Genomic DNA, 19,725 nt, shown 5'->3' with positions numbered 1-19,725 from the left:
TGCTTCCTCTCTCCTAGGACTGGCTTCATGAGCATGCAACCTGCACAGTCACACAGGGCCCCGAGCTCAGAAAAGCACCACGGCTGGTTTAACATTCCGCATCCTAAACTTAAAATTCTTAATTTTGGGAAAAAAAGGGCCTGGCCTTTTCATTTTGTAACGGACTCTGCAAAATGTGTAGCTGGCCCTGCTCCTTCTCCATCTCTTACTAGTCATACTCCTCTTGAATTCAGATGCCTTCAATTGCTCATGCAAACCTCGGACAGACAGGAAATTGTGGTGCTGGGTAAATGTTTGGGAAGCAACTGGATTTTGCTGTGACTTAGGCTTTTCCTTGTGGTCTCAACCTCATGTCACTTAACTTGCTGTTCCTTCGCTTTTGTTTTGGGAGAAGTTCCTTAGATTCAGTTTCTTGACTTATAAATGTGAATCATAACAGCAAGGGCATCACTGGCTTGTGTAGGAATTAATGACATAAGGCATCTAAAGAAATACTGCATAATAACAAATATTTGTTACTATTGGTTGAGGACTTTCAAAGGATACTTAGGAGAAAAGTAGTCCACGGTCAGGACTGGATGAGGAGTGGAGGAGGGGAGATGACGAGAACATTTAGGGAAGCGGCAGATAAATGCTGACTTCTCAGGAAGGAAGTCACCATCCCCCTGGCTGAGCCAAGACCCCATGATCATTGTCCCTGGCTTCATTCTCTCCCACTAGCCCCACTGTGGACCGAGGCTTGGTGACCTATGTTCCTTCAGGTCAAGAGGAGGGGATACATCTGGGCAGTTCTAGATTATTTTAGACACACGAAGAACAAGGACGGAGTTTGAGGTCAGAAGTTCTTAGTTACTGGGGGTCGAATAAGAATCATCTCTCAGACCCCTTCCCTCTTAACTTTCACTTCACTCCCATCTCAAATGGATGTTATATCCCTGCCTGAAAAAAAAAACAAACAAACCCTCCTGATCGGTCCCTTCTCTTAAAAAAACAAAACAAAACAACAACAACAAAAAAAACCAAAGCCCAAAACTCAAAACAAAATACAACAAATAAATTTTAAAAAACCCTTCTTTTAAGGAGAAGTAAATGGGTCGCCAGCTTCTTCGCTAGGTCCGGTTCCTTTCTCCTCTGGTTTGTTCTAAAGATAGAAATTCCAGGTTGCTCCTGGCTGCTTTTGACCGAAAAAAAGAAAAAGGAAAAAAAAAAAAGAGGCTTTCGCTCTATTAACAAGCAAAGAAATTCTGTTTCCTTTAAGCTTATCTTGTTCTCATTCTCTTTCAGAAACACCTCCCCCACTTATCCAAGCCAAGACAAAAACAGAAATGCGGCTAAACACGCACCCAGCAGCAGCCCTTTCTGTGACATCCCTGAGAGGCCTGCGGGGTCGGATGACTCAAGCTCACGGGAACGAGCGAGGAGCGCTCTCGACTTTTCTGGAGCCCAAATGTCCTACGACTCACCTTTCCCTGCTCCTGCACCGTCCCTCTCCTGGCCCCAGATTCTCCCTCCCACTGCTCCCGGGACGACGCGGGGTGCGGGAGTAGCGGGGGCGCTACACCTGTGGGCGCCGGGGCGCGGGCCCCGGCCCGTGCAGCTCCCCGGCGGCTCCGCTAGGGGTCTCTCTCGGGTGCCGAGCCGGGCGGACCGGATCAGCTGACTCGCCGGGCTCGGAGCCCCGCCGCCGCGCTCCTGCTCCGTCAGTTTCCTCGGCAGCGGTGAGAGAGAGCACTCGGAGCAGTGCGATCGCGGGCGCCACCAGACACGGCGGCGGCGGCGGCGGCACTGGCAGAGCGAGGGCGCGGCAGATCCCACTGGAACAGCAGCGCACTCGGTGCCCCGCGCAGGGTCGCGATGCTGTCCGGTTTGACACTGGTCCTGCTGGCCGCTTGGACGGCTCGGGCGCTGGAGGTGGGTGCCGCGCTTCGGAATGGGAGGGGCACGGTGGGGCGCCGATCCCCCCAAGTCTTTAATCCAGAGAACCCGGGGGCAGTCGAGGGCAACCCTCTTCTCTCCGCGCCCAACGCCCCCGCTCGCGGGCGCCTCGCGCATCCCCGCCTCCGGCCCTGCCCTGCCCCGGGGACGCGCGGGCCAGGCGTCCGGCTCCCGGGTCAGCGCCGGTCGGGGGCGAGGAAGGGAGGTGGCGATCCTGAGCTCAGACCATGCGTCCCGGCGGGGGCTGGAAACTAAGGAGGCGAGGGACAGCCAGATGGGGGGAGATGGAGGAAGCACGTGGGGGGGGGGACCGAAAACGTAGGGTCCCTGGATTCTGTCCCCAAATCGTAAGCGCTGCCCTTCCCTTTCAATTCGGCCCTCGGGAGGTGGAGTCAGGATCGCTCGGGAAGCTAACCCCCAACCCCCCGCTTCCCTTCGCCTTTTCCGCCCCGTTTCACCTTCCCCTCGCTGCCCCACCGCCCCTTCCCCGCCGGATCGCCTCCGCCTTCCTCTTCGCGGCGGCTCGCGGCGGCGTCTGGAGTGCGACCCCTATCAGGGTCGCGCACCACCTTCCGCAGGCAAACTTTGTACATTTCTGCGTCTCCCTTTTGTGTAAGTTCGAGAGATGGGAGGGGTCGGAGACCCACAGCGCTCTCACAGCTTCCCCGAGCCTGGACGTCCTGGGCGTTCGCTCGCACCTTCAGCTTCTCCCGGAGGGAGAAGGTCCCTGGGAACAAAAGCCGCGACACCCCGCCCTCGCTAGCCCGGGGCGCGGTGGCTTGAGCTGCGTTAGTCTGTGCGCCGCCGAAGCTCCCGCCCGACTCCCTGGCGCTGCGCGTCTGTCCCGGAGGGGGCTGGGGCGCTGCTGGGGCCGCTCCGGCGAAGCCTAGGGGCCCTTCAGCTTCCCAGCCCCATCACCTGCAAGGCTTGCTAATTCTGTGCCGGGCTGTGAAGTCCTTGGGGAAGTGGAGTGTGCGATGGAAAGGGCAGTGGCGGGTGGTGGGGAGGCACGAGCTCTCCCCTTCTGTGCATCAAAGGAGGCGTTTGTCTGATTAAGGCTCGGCCTCCTCCCTGGCAGCGCTGGGCACTCTGGTTCAGCCCCACCCTGGGGCCGCGGGCTGCTGGGGAGGGTCCTCAGAGTCTTTTTTTTTTTAGAGTGCAGATAAAAGGATTGAATTGAGTGAAGATTAAGACGGAGAAGATGGCGCCTCTGCAGTGCAGCAAAGAAAAGCTGTGTGGAGGCTGCAGCCTGGTGGAATCCACCCACCACTAGGTGTATAACAAGTCTTCCCCATTCATCCAACATTCAGCAAACGCCTGTGCGTTATGACTATTTTCCTTTTTATCCAAAGATGCTTACAAGTAATTTGTGTGACAGTCGGGACAGAGGAGGTGGTATTTTGCATCGGTGGGTTCCCGTTAGTATTTTACCATTTGCGACCTCCCCTCCTTATTTTTTTCCCCTTCTGTTCCCCTACCTCATGGTAGTTTTCCAAAAGAGCTATTTCCGGACAAGTGTTTTCCTGAAATTCCACTGAAGCTGTACAGACAATCACATCATTACAGTTTTTTTAGTCCCTAATTTACGAGGTCATTGAACTTTTTTCCCTTCTTGTTTTTTACCTACAAGTGACTCAGGAATCATCTAAGAGCTAGTTAAGACTGTTTCAAGAGTGGAAGAATTTGGTGGTCCGTATTTTAAAAAATATGCATTTAATTAAGGGAACTCTAATATTCTCTGTTGACTTAAATTTACTTCTACAATTATTTGTTTTCCCGATTGTCTTACTGCACATTAAAAAACACAAATTAACTGATTAAAATCATATAACCTTTATATTTGGAACTTTTGTCAAAACGTTAATATTTAACTTTTTCGAGCAATTTTTTTAGTAAAAAGGCAATGTGTAGGCAAATATGATTCAAATTATTTTTTGGCTTTTCGATTGCACTTTGATCTTTTTGCCATCCTTTTTGGACATTTTCACTGGTTATTGTCACCTGCTTCAAAGAATGGAGGTGAGATATACATTAGTCCAATTTGCAGTGGTTGGTGGAAGAGGGTAATTCACTAATGAGGTTAGAGGGGGATTAATCCAGCTGTCTCGGAGTCCACTGAAAATATGTAATCATGAGTTGACTAACTTTTTTAAGGCTTAGAAAATAGGTCTTCTTGCAGATGGCTCTAAAAAACAAGTAAGGGCAGTAATAATGAAGCCTCGGCTTTTGGGGGAAACATTATTACCTGGGTTGATAATTTTGCCTGGTGTATTGATAGAGTGTGAGTTTTAAAACTCTGCCATTTATTTATTTAAATCTATTTCCTCTTAGATTTTATTTTCCCATATTGGGGAGGCGGGGGTTAACCTAATCACAATTATTTGCTTTGATAGTGGTGCTAATTCACAGACAGTACAAACTTACCCATGCCGACTAGTGCTGTCCTAAAGGCAGATTCCTACGCACAGAATAGTGAAGCTCAGATCTGATGGTGACCTGTAAGGAGTTTCTTGCTAATCAGTGGGAAGCCATGATAACCAGCAGGGCACAAAAGCATCTCTTTTGTCACCCTAACCAGCAGAGGCGCCTGATGACACTTGTGATGTGGTTAGTACTACAGTGAAGTACTTCAGAGAGAATAAAGATCCCTGGTTCTGATTAAGGAAATGAAAAGGAACCTGCAACTAGATAGATCACAAAGTGAAATTAGGAATGCCTGTTTGAAAAAAGTTAAAAATAATGTGGCCCATTGAATATTGGTTTGAAGGAAAACAGGTTATGCTATGGATAAAGCTTTCTCCTTATTACTAGAGGATCACTATGTTAAGTTACTGTTTATGGCTTACTTGAGACTCTTGTACAGATATTTGGATGAAGCTGAGGTTGTCAGTCTTTCTAGAAATCAGCATATCTATTACATGCCTTTTATATGACCACTGAACTGTCACTTAGGAAGTGTAATCAAATTCTATAGAAATGTGCATTCTGTTTCTACAAATTTCATCTAGGTAGGGATATATATTACCTTAAGAGACTTAGAAGCATCTTCTTTGATCTATCTCGTTATATCAGTTATGAATACAAAGGTAAACCTTATGAATATGCTTTAAATGTAAAGCTCCAGGAGGATGTAAGGTTTAGTTTGTGTACAGTACACTTCATTACCTTCCGCCCCACTCCCCAGCTCCCAGGAAGTTTGCAGAGTAAGACAGGCACATGATTATAAAAGAAAATAGAAAGTGATAAGTACAAAAGGAAAGTACAGATTAAGCGAGACTCCAAGTAAAAGTATTAACAGTTAAATATCTATATTTAAGGAATAAAGGAACAATGGGATGAGATAATCCTGGAGAAGTTCCTCATAGTTCATTTTAAGCCAGGTTTGTAATCCAGGTCTGGGGAATGGAAGTTAAGTCATTTTACAGTGTTTGTTTACTTGCCTCTCTCTACTTTTTCCCCCCAGTCAACTCCCCTTCCTCTCTCCCTCTCTCCTTCTCTCACTCACTTGGTGGCGTGGGGGGCAGGAGGAAGCTTTGTCTTCATCTTTCTATTCCCTGTGCCTGGTTTAGAGCCAGGAGAGATGAAGTTCTTAAACAATGAAATATGACCAAGTGTGGGATTTGATTTCATTAATCTCTCCATGCACTCATTAGAGATATTTTTATTGATTCTCTTTTGGGGCCAAAACCTGTCCTGTAGCTTTGAAGGTAGTGTGGTGAACAAAGTCTTTTCTTCACGAGGCTTCCAGTCTAGTGGGGAAGACAGACAATAAAGAAATCATTATAAACGTATGTTCATGCACTATGACAAATGTCGAGACAGAAAGGAAAGGTATAGGGTACATTCAGGAGAGGAGTAGGGAATTCGCAGTAAGGAATTGAGCTGAAGGTAAGGGGCTGAAAGCAGGATATGAGAGCTCTGTGTCTTCAGTAAGACCATGACTGAGGGGGAGGATGTGATGAAAAAAGTGGTTCACTGGGCAGCAGCAAGGAGGGTGGGGAAAATAAACTTTGATTTTGTGTGTATGTGTGTGTGTGTGTGTGTGTTTTGCCGGTGGTTTCCTACTTCTGCATGTTGGACTCCACCATGAAATGGTTTCCTTCTAACGGGATCCCAGACATGTACAGGGCGGGGATTGATGCTAAATACCCTCTTCTGCAAACCCGTGGAAGTGCTGTCACTCCATGGCACAGCCAGAACACAGATACTCATGAGTGACTGGAGGAAGACGGAGGGGTGGCAGGTGGAGGAAGCTTAAGGTGAAGGTATGAACATGCTCCCCACCCCCCGCCCCGTATGAGTAGGAAGTTTAAGCAATAGAATGTCTATTTCTTAAATTTTTCTTTTGTTGTAAAAATAAAGTGAACAGTACCTAAACCCTCAAACTGACTTTGCAAATGAAAACCAATGTGAAAGGGAAAATGTTATGTAACTGTTCCTTCAGTTTAATGTAGATAGCTTAAGAAATAACCGTTTTGGTGAGGACACTAGTGTTTTTCTTTGGAAAAAAAATATTTGGCGAATTTTCCTCTTCAGTTTAATCCTGGTTAATATATAGACTTTACTGGTGCTTTTTTAGAAGTAGAAATCTACCAAAAACTGGATTAGAATAATTGTTCTAGGAATAAAGTAATTTCATGGAAAAAAAAAAAAAGCCTGGACACGTTAATCAATTATAGTTCTATGAACAAATGTTGCTTGATAGATTAGTTTGTTGACTCTTCTAAGTGGGATGAATACAGACGACTCAGGTTCACATGTGTGAGGTCTCGGCTTGCAATAGGGAGCTAAGAGCCCAGTTTATTTAGATTCACTTTGTGTGGCTACTTTTTGAAAAAAAAGTATATGGATTTAGCTTGAACTTTGTTATAATTATAGTATTTCATGAAAGAGGGTAGCGGTTGAAATGAGAGGGGACGATGAGAGGTTTTTAAAAGCCCAGCTCTGTGGAAAGTAGTGGAATTATTCCTACATTTGTCATATTGATTTCAATACCAGTGTGATATCCCAGTCATTAAGTTTGACACATGTTCAGTGAAGAGTAGCATCCCACACTGATCAAGAACTTGGACTGGGGCAAGGTTGCCTGGGCTTGAATCTTCTTGGATCTGTTCCTTTTAAGCTATTGACGGTGGATTAGCTCTGTGCCTCAGTTGTTTCCTTTGTAAAATGGGATTAATAATGCTTGTGGTTATTGAGGACAGTTAATATATATGTAAAATGCTTGAAATGGTACATGAGTTAGTAGCTATGTAACATGATGTCATTGTGTATTAGTTATACACTGTATATGATAATGATGGAAAATGAATATATTTAAGTTACACGTAGTTGAAAGTCAAAAATCTATGATTTTTCACTTCTTGACTAGTGCACTTAATGACCAGCTAAGACTATTGCAGGAAATTGGTAGTTTGTTCTTTATAAGAGCAAATGAATATAATTTAAATTTAAAAATGGCATACCACAGATACAGTTTTTAGAATACATGTTATAAAATTTTATTTATTAAATACATATTTTTTATATTTCAATTGGCTTTTTGTAAAACGTGAAAGTAATTCGTGTTCATTGGAAAATTTAACAGCATGGAAATCTGTAAAAAGCATAAGCAGTTTTTACACAAGTGGGAAAGACCTATTTTAAATGTGTGCATACTGGCAGCTTGCCAACATGTCTAATATTGAGCTAGTTTATTTGCTGGTTCGATTATTAACTCATCTATTAGTTGACTGTCAGCTATGTGCAAGGAGCTATGAACAAGCTTGGTTTACTTTTCAGGAAAACTTTTTCTAGAAAAATGAATAAACAGGTTTTGCCAATGTGGGCAGAAATGGAAGATTTCAAATGCCAGCAAAAGATTGGTCTTAGAATAGAAGCTTGAAATGATCTTCACCAGAGAACAAGGAAATCAAAAAGCAGACTGCTTGAGAGTGCAGCATTTCTGTAAGAAATCCGTTTTCAAAATAAAGTGGATGATATTATAAGTTAGATAATGGCTATCACGTCTTTAAAAAGAGATATACTACTTAATTAAAAGACTACTTTTAAAAATTAGCATATTTTTTCTCATAAAAGAAGAGGTTCAAAATTAGAGTAAGGATATTTGAGAGCATGGAAAATTGGTATTACTGTGGTTAAAGTATGTGTGACACATTAAAGAATCAGTGAATCCCAAGGAATCTATGTGAGTTTTGTTCACCAGTTCATGTATTTATCACTGTCCTGCTCAATCAAAAAAAGTGGGTTCAAGTGGGAGGATGTGATTATTTCGGCCATGTTTGGAATAAACATCTTGCTCAGAAGAGATACTGTGAGGAATGAATGAGACGGTATCACAGCCACATGTGTAAGGGTAAATGAGCAGGGGCAAGGAATGAGCAAGCGAAACATGTCAGAAAAAGGAAAAGAACAATAAACTTGTTTCGTAGATGAATAAATTTTAGAATTCTGAAAGTCTTATTCGTATGGATCTCAGACAGTGTTTATGTCTTTTAATTTCCAGATGGTGTCTCTTTCTATCTTTTCTTCCCAAGTTGAGATGATTTTTAGCTGTGAAATCTGACCGAGCAAGAAGAAATGTTTCTTTTTTTCTGGTGCTTTATTTTGTTGATATGAAATTGTTCTTCGCCTGATTCTCTTTCTTAGAGAATCTAATAATTTGTCCTGTGCTCTCTATTCGCTTCCATAGAAACCCACATACTATCTTCATTGAAGAATATAAGGCATCCCTAGAGACAGATAAATTACTTTTCAGCCTTAAAGGATACTTATGAGAATAAGAGAGCTTCTATATCAAGAAACGTTTTTTTGTGTTAGGTGAAGAAATGCATTATATCTCAATTGAACAAATGCTTTGTTCAATTTCAAAGCTTTAATGTCTACAGTATAGTTTGACCTCGTGAAGACGTTTTACCAGAAGAAAAATAAGAAGTTTAATCCCATCCTTGAGCTAGGTTTGTGTACTTTAGACCTGACTTCTTATCTGCTCTTACTATTGGATGAATTTACAAAACATAATTATTGTTTTTATAAATAACACCACTCAGTTATTTTGTAATAAAATTAATAGGCACACATGATAAAGATAGACAATTTCTTAACTATATTTCCTGATTTTTTTTTAATCTTTCAAAAACTGCATTTACTTTGAAAGTTAAGCCTTTAAAACTGATGTAATTTTTAAAAAATCTTAGCTTAACTCTTTAGAGACTAACATTAAAATCCATCATATGAAAAGTGGTATTTGAGAGCAAATAGTCCCAATATTGATGCTCTTAATTGCTTATGTTTTTTTAAAAAACAAATACAGTTTTGTCATTGCAATATTTTGGTTTGAAAATATAAGTGATGAGTTCTCAAGAAACTCCCACAAAAATTTGCAAATATGCAGACCAATCATTCTAAGAATAATTTATTCACAGATACTTACATATTAAATTAAAATTAAAATCAAATTTTTATAGAAAAGTTAATAGTTTACTGTTATATGCAGAGGAATTTAGCTTTTTATTGGTATACTCAGAAAAGGAAATTCACGCTTTTAACGGATATTTCTGAGGTTCCCTGCCCTCACGGGAGCTTACATCGTGGTGGGGAGAGAGGGGCAGACAAAATAAACAGGAAGTAGTGGGGGACTTGGAAAATAAGTTGGGTAAAGGGTATGTTGTGTAGAAGTCTCTTGTGAGTGTGACAGTGTATGTGGCATTCTAAGGGAGGTCCCTGATCTCGTCACTATCCAGTTGTGAACTTAGATATCTGGGGGAGAGAACTATATATTCCCTGTAATATACAAACATGACTGGGGACAGGGAACCTACCCTGGAATGATTAAATATTGAAAGCAAAACCTGGTGAGGGATAGAAGTTAATATTGATGGTGATCACAAACTATTACCTATAATTTGTTTCATCACTCACCACATTGCCTTACATTTACTATTTGAGAAATATTTTCAGTGACTACTGTAGAAATTTTATATTGATAAATAATTATGTTTGATTCTTGACAGTTGAGTTAACGTCTCTTAAAAATTTGTGAATGCCACCTAACACCAAGCCTAGGGAAAGCAGTAAAGCCTTTTAGATAAGATTAATTTTTCAGCCTTTTCTAGAATATTTTATTTTGAAAAGATTTCATAAATGCTGTCAATAACTTAATAATGATCAGCCATTTGCAACTCTTTATTTCAGAAATTGAGTTGGTCCAGCAAACAAATGCCATCTTAAAATATTTCCTCAATCCTCTGATTGATTGAGACACTTTCAATTGAGGGTGCCTAGAAATTATTTTGTTTGAATAAGAAAGATAGTGGAATTTAGAAAGAAAATGTTGTGTATTGGACTTAAATTGAATGGCTATCAAAATGAAAATTTTATTATTGTCTTTTTTTTAGTTTGCTTCTCTTTTGCCATTTTACAGCTAATATTTACTCTTCGCTTTAATGTGAACCAGAATCAAAATTCTGTTACTTCAGTTCTCTTTTCAAGTTCAAAGGTTTAAAGCCAATGCCACTGTATGCTGTTAACTTGAGAGACATTGAAAATCTAATCGAGATCATTATGATTCGCAAAAACTAGTGTATTCTCAGGCTTGTTTTTAATGTTTTGTATTGTTAAATCCTCTTACACCACAGAATCTAGAAAATTTAAATCCAATAAAAGTAAGTTAATTTTTAAAATCCTGTAGTTGTTTAGTGTTGGGGAGGTTCTTGGCTAACTGATAGGACATTTGAATGTGAAGGTAGTTTACGCTATTGCTGTTAGTTTGAGGACTTGTTAAGGGCTCTGCTTTCAGCAGTGTGTTTGTGACAAAATTGTGCTTTTGGGATCACTGCATACTTGTTCAGTGAAGTATGAGAGGAAGAAATTCTCTGAGGGTGGTAGCCATGTGACTGGGTGGCTGAAACAGAGTAGAAGCAAAAGCTGCAGGATAGAGATATCATTAAGACAGCACAAGTCCTGGGAACTGGAGACCAAGTAATTTATCAGCATGGCCATTCAGAGATATCCAGGACAAAGATAATGAATTTGGTGGCGGAGAGAGCATACTTAACAACAAACAAGATAGATTGCAGACCTATCTTGTACCCAGGCAATTCCTTTCTTTGAATATTTCACTTCACTTTTGGGAACTGGACTCAGAGGTCAAATTGGTATCATTGCGAATTTTTCTGGGTCATGTTATAAGGACATAGATGGGAAGTATTCAGTGTGTTGGGAGCATTTCTTGTGTGCATGTGTTTTTGGTTGTACTTATTATTTTAAATAGCGAATAAGGAAATGAAAAAAAATGCTAGCGTAAGATCTTTTTCCTGCAAAAAAAAAAGACATTGGCTAAAATAGCATTTTAAGGTTTTATTACAATGTGTTGAATTATTTATACTTTTAAAAAAATTTGACACATGACCTCATTGCTTATTTGCTCGTTCATGTGAGTGGAACACACAAAATGTAAACCCAAGCTCAGATCTATTCTTCTGTTGGCCGTTGAAGGGAAGGTTTAAACGAATCATGTTTAATTGGATATTTGAATTGTCTTCCTCTGTTCTGTCTCTATTCCAAGTTTTCTCATGGCATTTGTGATTGACTTCTGTGATATTGACACTGATTTGTAGTAATTATTTTAAATTAAATTTATTTCGGTAACATTGGTTAATCACATAAATTTCAGCTGTACAACTTCATAATACAACATCTGTATACTCCATTGCATGTTTTTTTATTCCTGTTAATTTATTATCTCACTATATTTTTCTCCCTTTACCTTGAATTTTTAAAAACTTCATTTATTTTATGGATACTGGATACCTTTTGTGTTTCAGTTTCAGATGCCTTGGTACGTTGGTGGGGCTTTGAGCAAATAGAGAAATAACTCAGTTTGTGCCTTAAAGGATTTCGTGGCCTGATGGGGGAAGAAATAGTTGCAGAAATAATTGGGCACAGTGAGACAAAGTCTGCAATGGAAGAATGTACAAAGTTTTCTTAGAGAAGGTAGTTAGCATTTAAACTGGTTTTCAAGGATGAGTGGAGGGTAACTGGGGTAAGGTGAAGCTATAGAGATTCAGAAGGGAAAGCCATGGGAATGTGGGTAGGAGAGATGGTGTGGAGACTGTAGGAGATTAAGAACTCTGGATGCCTCAATGAGTTGGAACTTCATTTTCTCAGCAATTGAGTACTTTTAAATGTTCCTACAATGGGAGTAGCTATTGATGACAATGGTCAGTCAGTTAGGTGTAGGAGCCTTTGCAGAAGTTCTCAATGTCTACTTGATCTTATTATTATTAGCAGGATGGTAGCACCTAGCTGCAAGGGAGGCTGGTACACGTGGTCTGTTAGCTGGGAGTATTGCCACCAGGAATACATTCCAGTTTCTCTTCTGAAGGATAAAAGAGAGGTGGGATATTGGGTGATAACTGTCATTCTGGGATGTAGAGGAAAATGGGTAGATTAAAAACCATTCTGAACCAAAACAAAGATTCTCTGTGAGTAATTAGAGTAGGTTTTGGGATTTGCCCACTTTTCCTTTTCTGCTAGCTAAGCATGTAGGAAGCACATCTTTAGGGAGTGATATGGCAGGAACACCCAAGAGCTGAGCCTTTGCTCTGGTCGATTTAGACTTGTATTCCTGGGAAATGCTTCTAATCAGAATGATGGAAAAAAGGATCATTCCAGTGGCTCTGTGGATAGTAGTAGCATTGTTGGTTTACTCTGCCTGCTAGTAAACTATCTTTCATTTGATCTTGAGACTTCTATAAAGCAACTCTGTTGTGGTTGTTCTTTGAAAGGAATAGCAGATAAAACAAGCTTAGAAAAGCATGATGATGAGAACCTCTTGTGAGCTAGATTTGCTTACCGCCTTCAGCTTCTTCTCTGTTGCTGCACAGCCTTTCAAATATGTTGATGTGCCCACCTGTTATCAAAACAGATTGGAAAGAAATATGGAAAAGAGGAAAATAAACCTTAATATATTTGCATCAGTAAAAAATGGGACTTCCATTTTAAAATTCATTGCGTATCTTTTTTTCTTATTCATTTCAATTATTCTAGAAACGGTCAAATGAAGGTATTTGCCAGAAAGTAGGTAATGAAATAAACATGTGGAAAAAACCTAGAGTCCTGAGCAAGTGTGACATAGTCACCAATGTTAGGGAGTGTTTGGAGTTGATAGTACCTAAAGATTTATGAAAAATATGTTCCAATAGTTTGACGTATTGTACATGATTCTTGCAAAAGGGAAATGTCTAAAATATGGTTCCTCAAAAACTGCTCTTGGTTTTATTTTGTGAATTATTTCTTTTGAATCTTTTGTGTTCTTTAAGGGTAATCAAAAGCTTAGTTCAAGTTTGATCATCTTAAATCTTGCCATTTACTTTTTTTATTTTGAAGTATCTGTCAAAAAAAATTTTTATCTTCTCTCTTTTAGTTAGTGCCTTCAGAAAAAATGATTTGTATGTGCCTGGAATAGTTGACTGATAACGGTAATGAGAGTAACTGTTTTGTTTGAATGTATATATTCCTCTCCTATTATCTTGGTCGTTTTTCGAAATTATGCTTTTTTTCCTCCTATAAAAAGAGTGGGTGGTAATTACATCATATAAGTGAAAATTTTAAAAATTATATTAGATAGAATTTGAAAATATGAGAAAATTGTTTTTTAATCCTGCATAATTTTCTAATGGTAGTTTATATAATTTGATAAACTTAAAAAAAAAATTCCCCTAAGAACATATATTTTATTCTGAATTCTGTTCTGCTTTTATATTTCTGAAAATATTTGATATAATTACTGGCCATAATTTAAGACCAATTTGAAATGGGTTTACCTTTAGTTGGCTCTGAATTGCAGAGTTAGCTTACTTTATTGCCTTTGGTAGTTGGTTTTGTAGGCGATTAGATATATGCCTTTATTTAAGAATACCTAATTGAAAAAATTGGCAGTCCAAAAATATGTTCAGAGAAGAATACTTGAGTATTCTCTCTTGACTTACCTGAACCTTATAAATATTTTATTGGCTCTGTTCATAGTCATATTTCTAAATGAACCAATTCTTTAGAAACCATCTCTGCTTCTCTGAACATTTAAAACACATTAAATAAATTGATACAGGTTATAATAATTAGTGGAAAGTTTTCTAATTAGATATCAGTGAAACGTGGTCCATCCATGCAAATTCACTTTAGCTGTTGCTATTAAATTCAAAATTGAGTTTTTAAAAAAAGATTATATAATCATCTTTATGAAGTAAACTAAATTATTATCTTAAATGTATATTCAATTTAAAGGAAAATGAAAACAGGATACACGTGTCCACGTAAAGGTACATTCATTTAAGGTTATGCTTAAAGCCCACAGTTGATAATTAAGATTTAGATCTTAAGTAAATGAAGTGATGTTATTTTTAGGCCCAATGTTATTTGCTATTGATTCATTCATTGTTGGTGAGTAAAGTAAGAGAATATAAACATGGCTTTGAAACAGCTATTTTATAAGTATTCGATGGAAATGATAAGCTTGAAGCCCTAATGGTGAAGAGCCCGAGAATGGCAGTGTTCCACTCAGTTGCTCTCTGGCGTCATTTCATCTCAGAATTCCTCTGGGCTTCACTTAATGCCTGGGCCCGACTAACACTGTTCGATAAAAGTATAGTGGGACCACGAATGTAATTTGTAATTTTCCAGTAGCCACGTAAAAGAAACAGGTGACATTAATTTAATATGTTTTATTGTACCCAGTAATATTATTTAGTAATATTATTGTACCCAAAATATTATTTCGGCATGTGGTCAGTATAAAAACGATTACTGAAATATATTACTTTTTTTTTTTCATTTTATGTCTTCAAAATTTTGCCCATAGAGCATATTTTAATTTGGACCAACTACATATACATAATATCCACATGTGCCTACTGGCTATCATAGTGGACAGGGCGGCTGTGGAAGGGTCAGGTCAACCTATACTGCTGTCTATGAAAAGAACCATAGGTTTTGGAGCAGGTAGTATGCATGATATCCTTCTAAGCCCCTTCATTGTACAGATAAAGAAATTGAGATTTGGGAACGTTGAATTGCCCAATATCACTAGAATATTAAGGGTTGAAGCCCAGTCCCTGTCCTCTGACTTCCAGTCTCTTTTTATCAATAATTCTTCCTTTTTCTGTTCCATGTTGCTGTGTCCACTTCAATATATACTAATGTTGTTAGGTGGTCGCTGTCAGTTGAACATTGAGACAGGAGCCTTAAGAAAATCTGACCCACTGGAGAAAGCATGGCGTGATCTGGACAAGACTCTGGGGGCAAGATAAATAAAATTACCAGGCATATCTAGAATCTTTAGATGGGAGATGGTGCTGGGTTCAGTGATCAATTTGTCCTATTTTGGTGTAGCCACTATTGAAGTAGGAGTCGTAGGAGGACCCTTTGGGAACCAAGGTATGTGACTGTGAATACTGGTTGAAATGTCAGCTGCCCTCTAAAGGAAAGGTCCACAGGGCATTCATTACTATACACATTTTGTTGTGTGAATGAGGTCTGTTCCCCGGGAACACGGGAGTTAAGCTTCTTTTCTTTTTTTCTTTTTTTGTTTTTGGAAGGCTGCCTCACTGTGCCTATAGTTCTTATCCAGTTATACTTAAAGTATGATGTTTTCTGACAGCTTAAGCCCAGTGCACTTCTGGCATGTTATTTTCAGAATGTAAGCAAATGTGGAAAACTTTCTGCACAGCATGATGGGTTGGGGAAGGCAGGGATTGGTATGCTCCTGGGATCGCTGCTGGTATAAAGTATTTACAATATGGAAATGCATAATGGGTGAACTTTTAAAGATAGAAGTTTTCACTTCATTCCTAAAATATTTATCAACCTGGATGTTGTAGATTGTGTAAGAGTACTCTGAAGCAGGTGAAAGTTTATTGATGTCTGACTTAGGTTTAGTGATTTTTGATTTAGTGTTAGACTTAACAGTGTTTCTGTTTAAACCTAGGGCTTCTCATCTGTGGCTAAGCTCTCTCCCCAAAGGAGCTCCTGATCTTTGAGTAAAGCATGTACTGTATTTTCTTCATATTCTATGATGAGAAAATAATTGCATTTTGCAGATGCCGGTATGTGTGGGACAAATCTTAGAGGAGTCACAGTTTACAGGAATGAGTTAAATGTCCAAGGATATCTGCATTTCCTTTGGCAGTTGTCTATTATACTTAAAAAATTACCTTTAAACTTAAAAAAGCCACCATAATTTTTTTTAGCAGTTTCCCCATATTTTCCATAGTAAATATAACTAAGAGAAACTGAAGTTTAGAGCTTTAAAATGTTTGGTGGGGGGGAGTAATTTTTAAAATTATATTTAAGTTAGATATTTTGGAACTAGAAATGTATTACAGATGCATTGTAGGTAGCTTAGAGAAAATGTAAAAACATGCATAATCCTGACACCCACGAATGTCTGTTTTAGGTCATTTTTTTAAAGTATTTTTGAAATCATACTGTAGGTTCCATTTTCTAGCCTGCATTTTATTTCTTAACATTAAATCTCATACCATGATAAGCTCTTTGTAACTATAATGTTTGATGGATGTATGAATATGTTTAGGGCAATGGGGGAAATGATGTGTGCTTTCGTATTTGGCGTTTTCAACCTGAAGTTAAGTTGGAAGTAGTGATGTAGGGAAGGACTGTGTGCAAAATACCTGTTACTCTTTTTAAGTATTTATCGAATGATCTAAATTGCTGCTCTCAAGTAGTGTTTAACATGGTACTCCTTCAACTGTAATGTCGTACTTAAAATGAGATGAACAGAAATCATAGATAAATAGGAAAACCTGACCAAATAATTCACACAATCTGTCCTCTTATTTAATAGTTCCATGATCACTTGTGTAGGAAGAAGTTTGACTATTAAGAAACTGTTAGACTTGACAGGCAAATGTAGCCAAAGCTCGAATGTAGACATCAGTGAAGTTGTGATTTTAGTTGATTAGAGCATTCGATGGGAGCATTCATTGGGTTATGTGGTCACGCAGATGTAGATAAAGCATCCTCCTTTCCCTTTTCCCTGCTGTTAAAGTCACTCCTGATTTTACGTGATTAAAAAATAAGCCATTTATTCTATGACGCTCCCAAAGGTAAGAATCTTTAGCCATAAAGATCTAGATTTGTCTTTAAATTTAGCAGTGTGTGATGAGATGCTGCTTTCATAGGACCCTTGTAGGGTTGTAGAGCCTGTTTAGCCAGACCCATATAATTTTTGATTATTAACTGCTCTTTACATGGCCAGTTAACCAGTTTTGTATTATTATATTTCATGTTACAGGCTTTTGAAGCAAACACTGTAACTTATTCTTTACTTATTTTAAATAAATACTTTACCGTACCTTTATAGTGAGTGGACCCTCAGAAGCCCATACTTTTTTTCCTTCGTCTTCTCATGTCTCTGCAGTTTACTATTGCTCTTTGTTAAAATGGACCATAAGCTCTCGGGCCTTATTGTTTTTGGGGGGCTTTCACTTTTTTTCTGTGAAGCTCCCCTCACCAGGTAAAAATATTAACATCAAATAGAATTTGTTTGCCTTTTCGCCTGTTAATTTGTTTCTTGTCAGTTAATTTGTATGGCCCTAGTTCTGAGCCTAACAGGGTAGAAGAAAAACTTTTTTTCTTCTCCTTTAAGTCCTCAAGCTAGAAATAATAGTAAATATAAAGGCTGTGAGGTAGGAGCATGGTAGGGTGTCTGAGGAAGTACAGGAACTGTTACAGTCATCTCACCAATTATGTGTACATAATTTATTAATGACGGGTCACCTGGATGAATCATTTATAAAAACTAATGGTGTCTACTGTACTGAATTTACTCAGTCTTTGGAGAGGAATGTGTGTTTTAATCAAGAGGACTTTATGGAAAACATTCTGGATTCAAAACATTTAAAAGAACCGAGTATATAGCAATTCATCTTTGCCTCTGTATTCTAAATTTTTAAGTTGGAGAAATACTTTCTTAGAGTTATTTTAGGTTTGTTGTGTTTTTTTTTCGGTCCCAACTAAACTTGCGTTAGAAACTTGGCAGTCAATCATGTCATATTGTGGTTTGTTAGTTATAGAATAAACGCCTCTTTCTAGAGTATGTAAAAATAGAGGCTTTCTTAAGCTTCTGTAGTAGTAGTAACAACAACAATAACAATAATAATAATCATCAGGTATATAGCTCTTTCTAAGAGCCAGGCACTGTAGGAAATGTTTTTTATATAATCCTCAACTGCAGGATTATAGGTAGCTGCCGTTATCCACATGTCATGTATTAAACTGGTAAAGCATCAGGGTGGGAGCTCAGGAACCAGCTCCAGACTTGGTCTTCAGTGTCTGTACTCCACCTACTTATCTTTTGCTAGAGGCAAAAAGCAGTGGTGGGTGGAGTTGGACCTGTGTTTCCTCTGGGACAGTTAGCTCCTTGAAGCAAGCCATTACAGTGGCTGCTTGATAAGAAATGAGACTAATCTATTAGGCGTCAGTTCTGACTGCCCCCTCTTCCCCCCTCCAGCCTCTGAGCACGGATGTCTCTAGATGGTGTCCCTTCCCCCTTCTTCAGCCACTCCTTCCGTCCCGATTCCATTCTTTCCCTTTTTCTCAACCCCAAATAAAATAATCCAGACTGTAGATGTTGGGAGTCACTCTTGGATTTGAGCCACAGTTCCTTCAATTACTAGAGGTATGACTGCAGGAAAATGACTTAACTTCCCTTAAACTTAAATTTCCACATCTACAAAGTATCTGTAAATAGGTTGGTCAGGAGAAAAATGGAATTAAAACTAAGGTACAAAGCCCAGAATCTGACCCATAGTAGGCCCCGAAAAAATAGTGGTTCTGATTTTCATTGTAAGCCTCTTTGTAATGTCTCTTCTTGGACCCTTCAGAACTTGACTTTCAAGTGAGCCTCACTTTACCCCTGTGAAAATGCAAAAGCTGGGGGAGAGGCCTCGTTGCCTGTGGCGCTGCCCTGCCTGGCTTCACCTGTCAGTGCTATCAGATGGCCGGAAGGCTTTAACGTCTCAACGTTTCATCGATGACATTTGTGATCATCTGGAAACAGGAACGACTTATTTAAAATTCTGCATAAACTTTGTGGTCTGCTCTTTAGAGTTTAAAATGTCTTTGGAACCAGAAGAAAAACTACTTGGAAAGGAATCTAAAGAATGTGTATCCAGGACGCAGAGCTCCTGCTTGTTCACGTTCCTGCCCCTCCAAGTTCTGCCCCTCCATTGGCATTTCCCGCAGTGACCCTGCACAAGTGACAGCCTTGGCTGCTTGGACCAGCTGGAGGCAGCCACAAAATTCCTGGTTGCCAGCTTTCAAAGATCTCCGCTAATGCCTTTGAAAGCTAAGAGATTGTTTAGTACATATCAAAAGGGACTGGGAAGGAGGTAATTTGAGATATCTCTGTGAAGGGACCTGTGGCATCTAGCACCTGAGGAAGCTTCTGGAAACGGTAGTGCCCAGGACTTAATCTCCAGGACCCGCTCACACATAGCATTGACTGTATATTAGAAATGCGCATTTCTATTAGCCTTTTTTCAGTATATTTTCCTGCTTATCTCATTCAGACATTAGATTCAAGAGAAAGTCGCAATGTACCTTTGGTGCTTTCGAGTGACTTAAATTGCATTAATTCATAAAATGTGAATTGAATGGAGCAGTCTGTTTTTTGTTTTGGGGAGGTTTTGTTTTAGGGAGGTTTTATTTTAACCTAGTTGGAGGAGGGATCGAATTTTTCAAGAGACTGCCAGGGGTTTTGATGTTTTGATT

General features: G+C 39.5%; 1 protein-coding gene across 7 annotated transcripts in view; it reads left to right on the top strand.

Moving 5' to 3' along the window:
• The first annotated feature begins 1,654 nt into the window (after positions 1-1,654).
• Positions 1,655-19,725, top strand: part of APP (amyloid beta precursor protein) — a 239,864-nt gene continuing 221,793 nt past the window's right edge. For 6 of the 7 annotated variants that reach the window (XM_015586511.2, XM_015586510.2, XM_015586509.2 and 3 more), the window contains exon 1: positions 1,655-1,911. In XM_015586511.2, the coding sequence (XP_015441997.1) occupies positions 1,855-1,911 (57 nt within the window). In that variant the 5' untranslated portion in view covers positions 1,655-1,854. The remainder of the gene's footprint in view (positions 1,912-19,725) is intronic. The other variant, XM_025044193.1, reaches the window with a different exon arrangement.

The sequence above is a fragment of the Pteropus alecto genome, unplaced genomic scaffold (genome assembly GCF_000325575.1).
Source record: "Pteropus alecto unplaced genomic scaffold, ASM32557v1 scaffold81, whole genome shotgun sequence".
NCBI classification, from domain to species: Eukaryota; Metazoa; Chordata; class Mammalia; order Chiroptera; family Pteropodidae; genus Pteropus; species Pteropus alecto.
The sequence above is the reverse complement of the archived record's forward strand: the minus strand, read 5'-3'. Positions and strand labels throughout refer to the sequence as shown.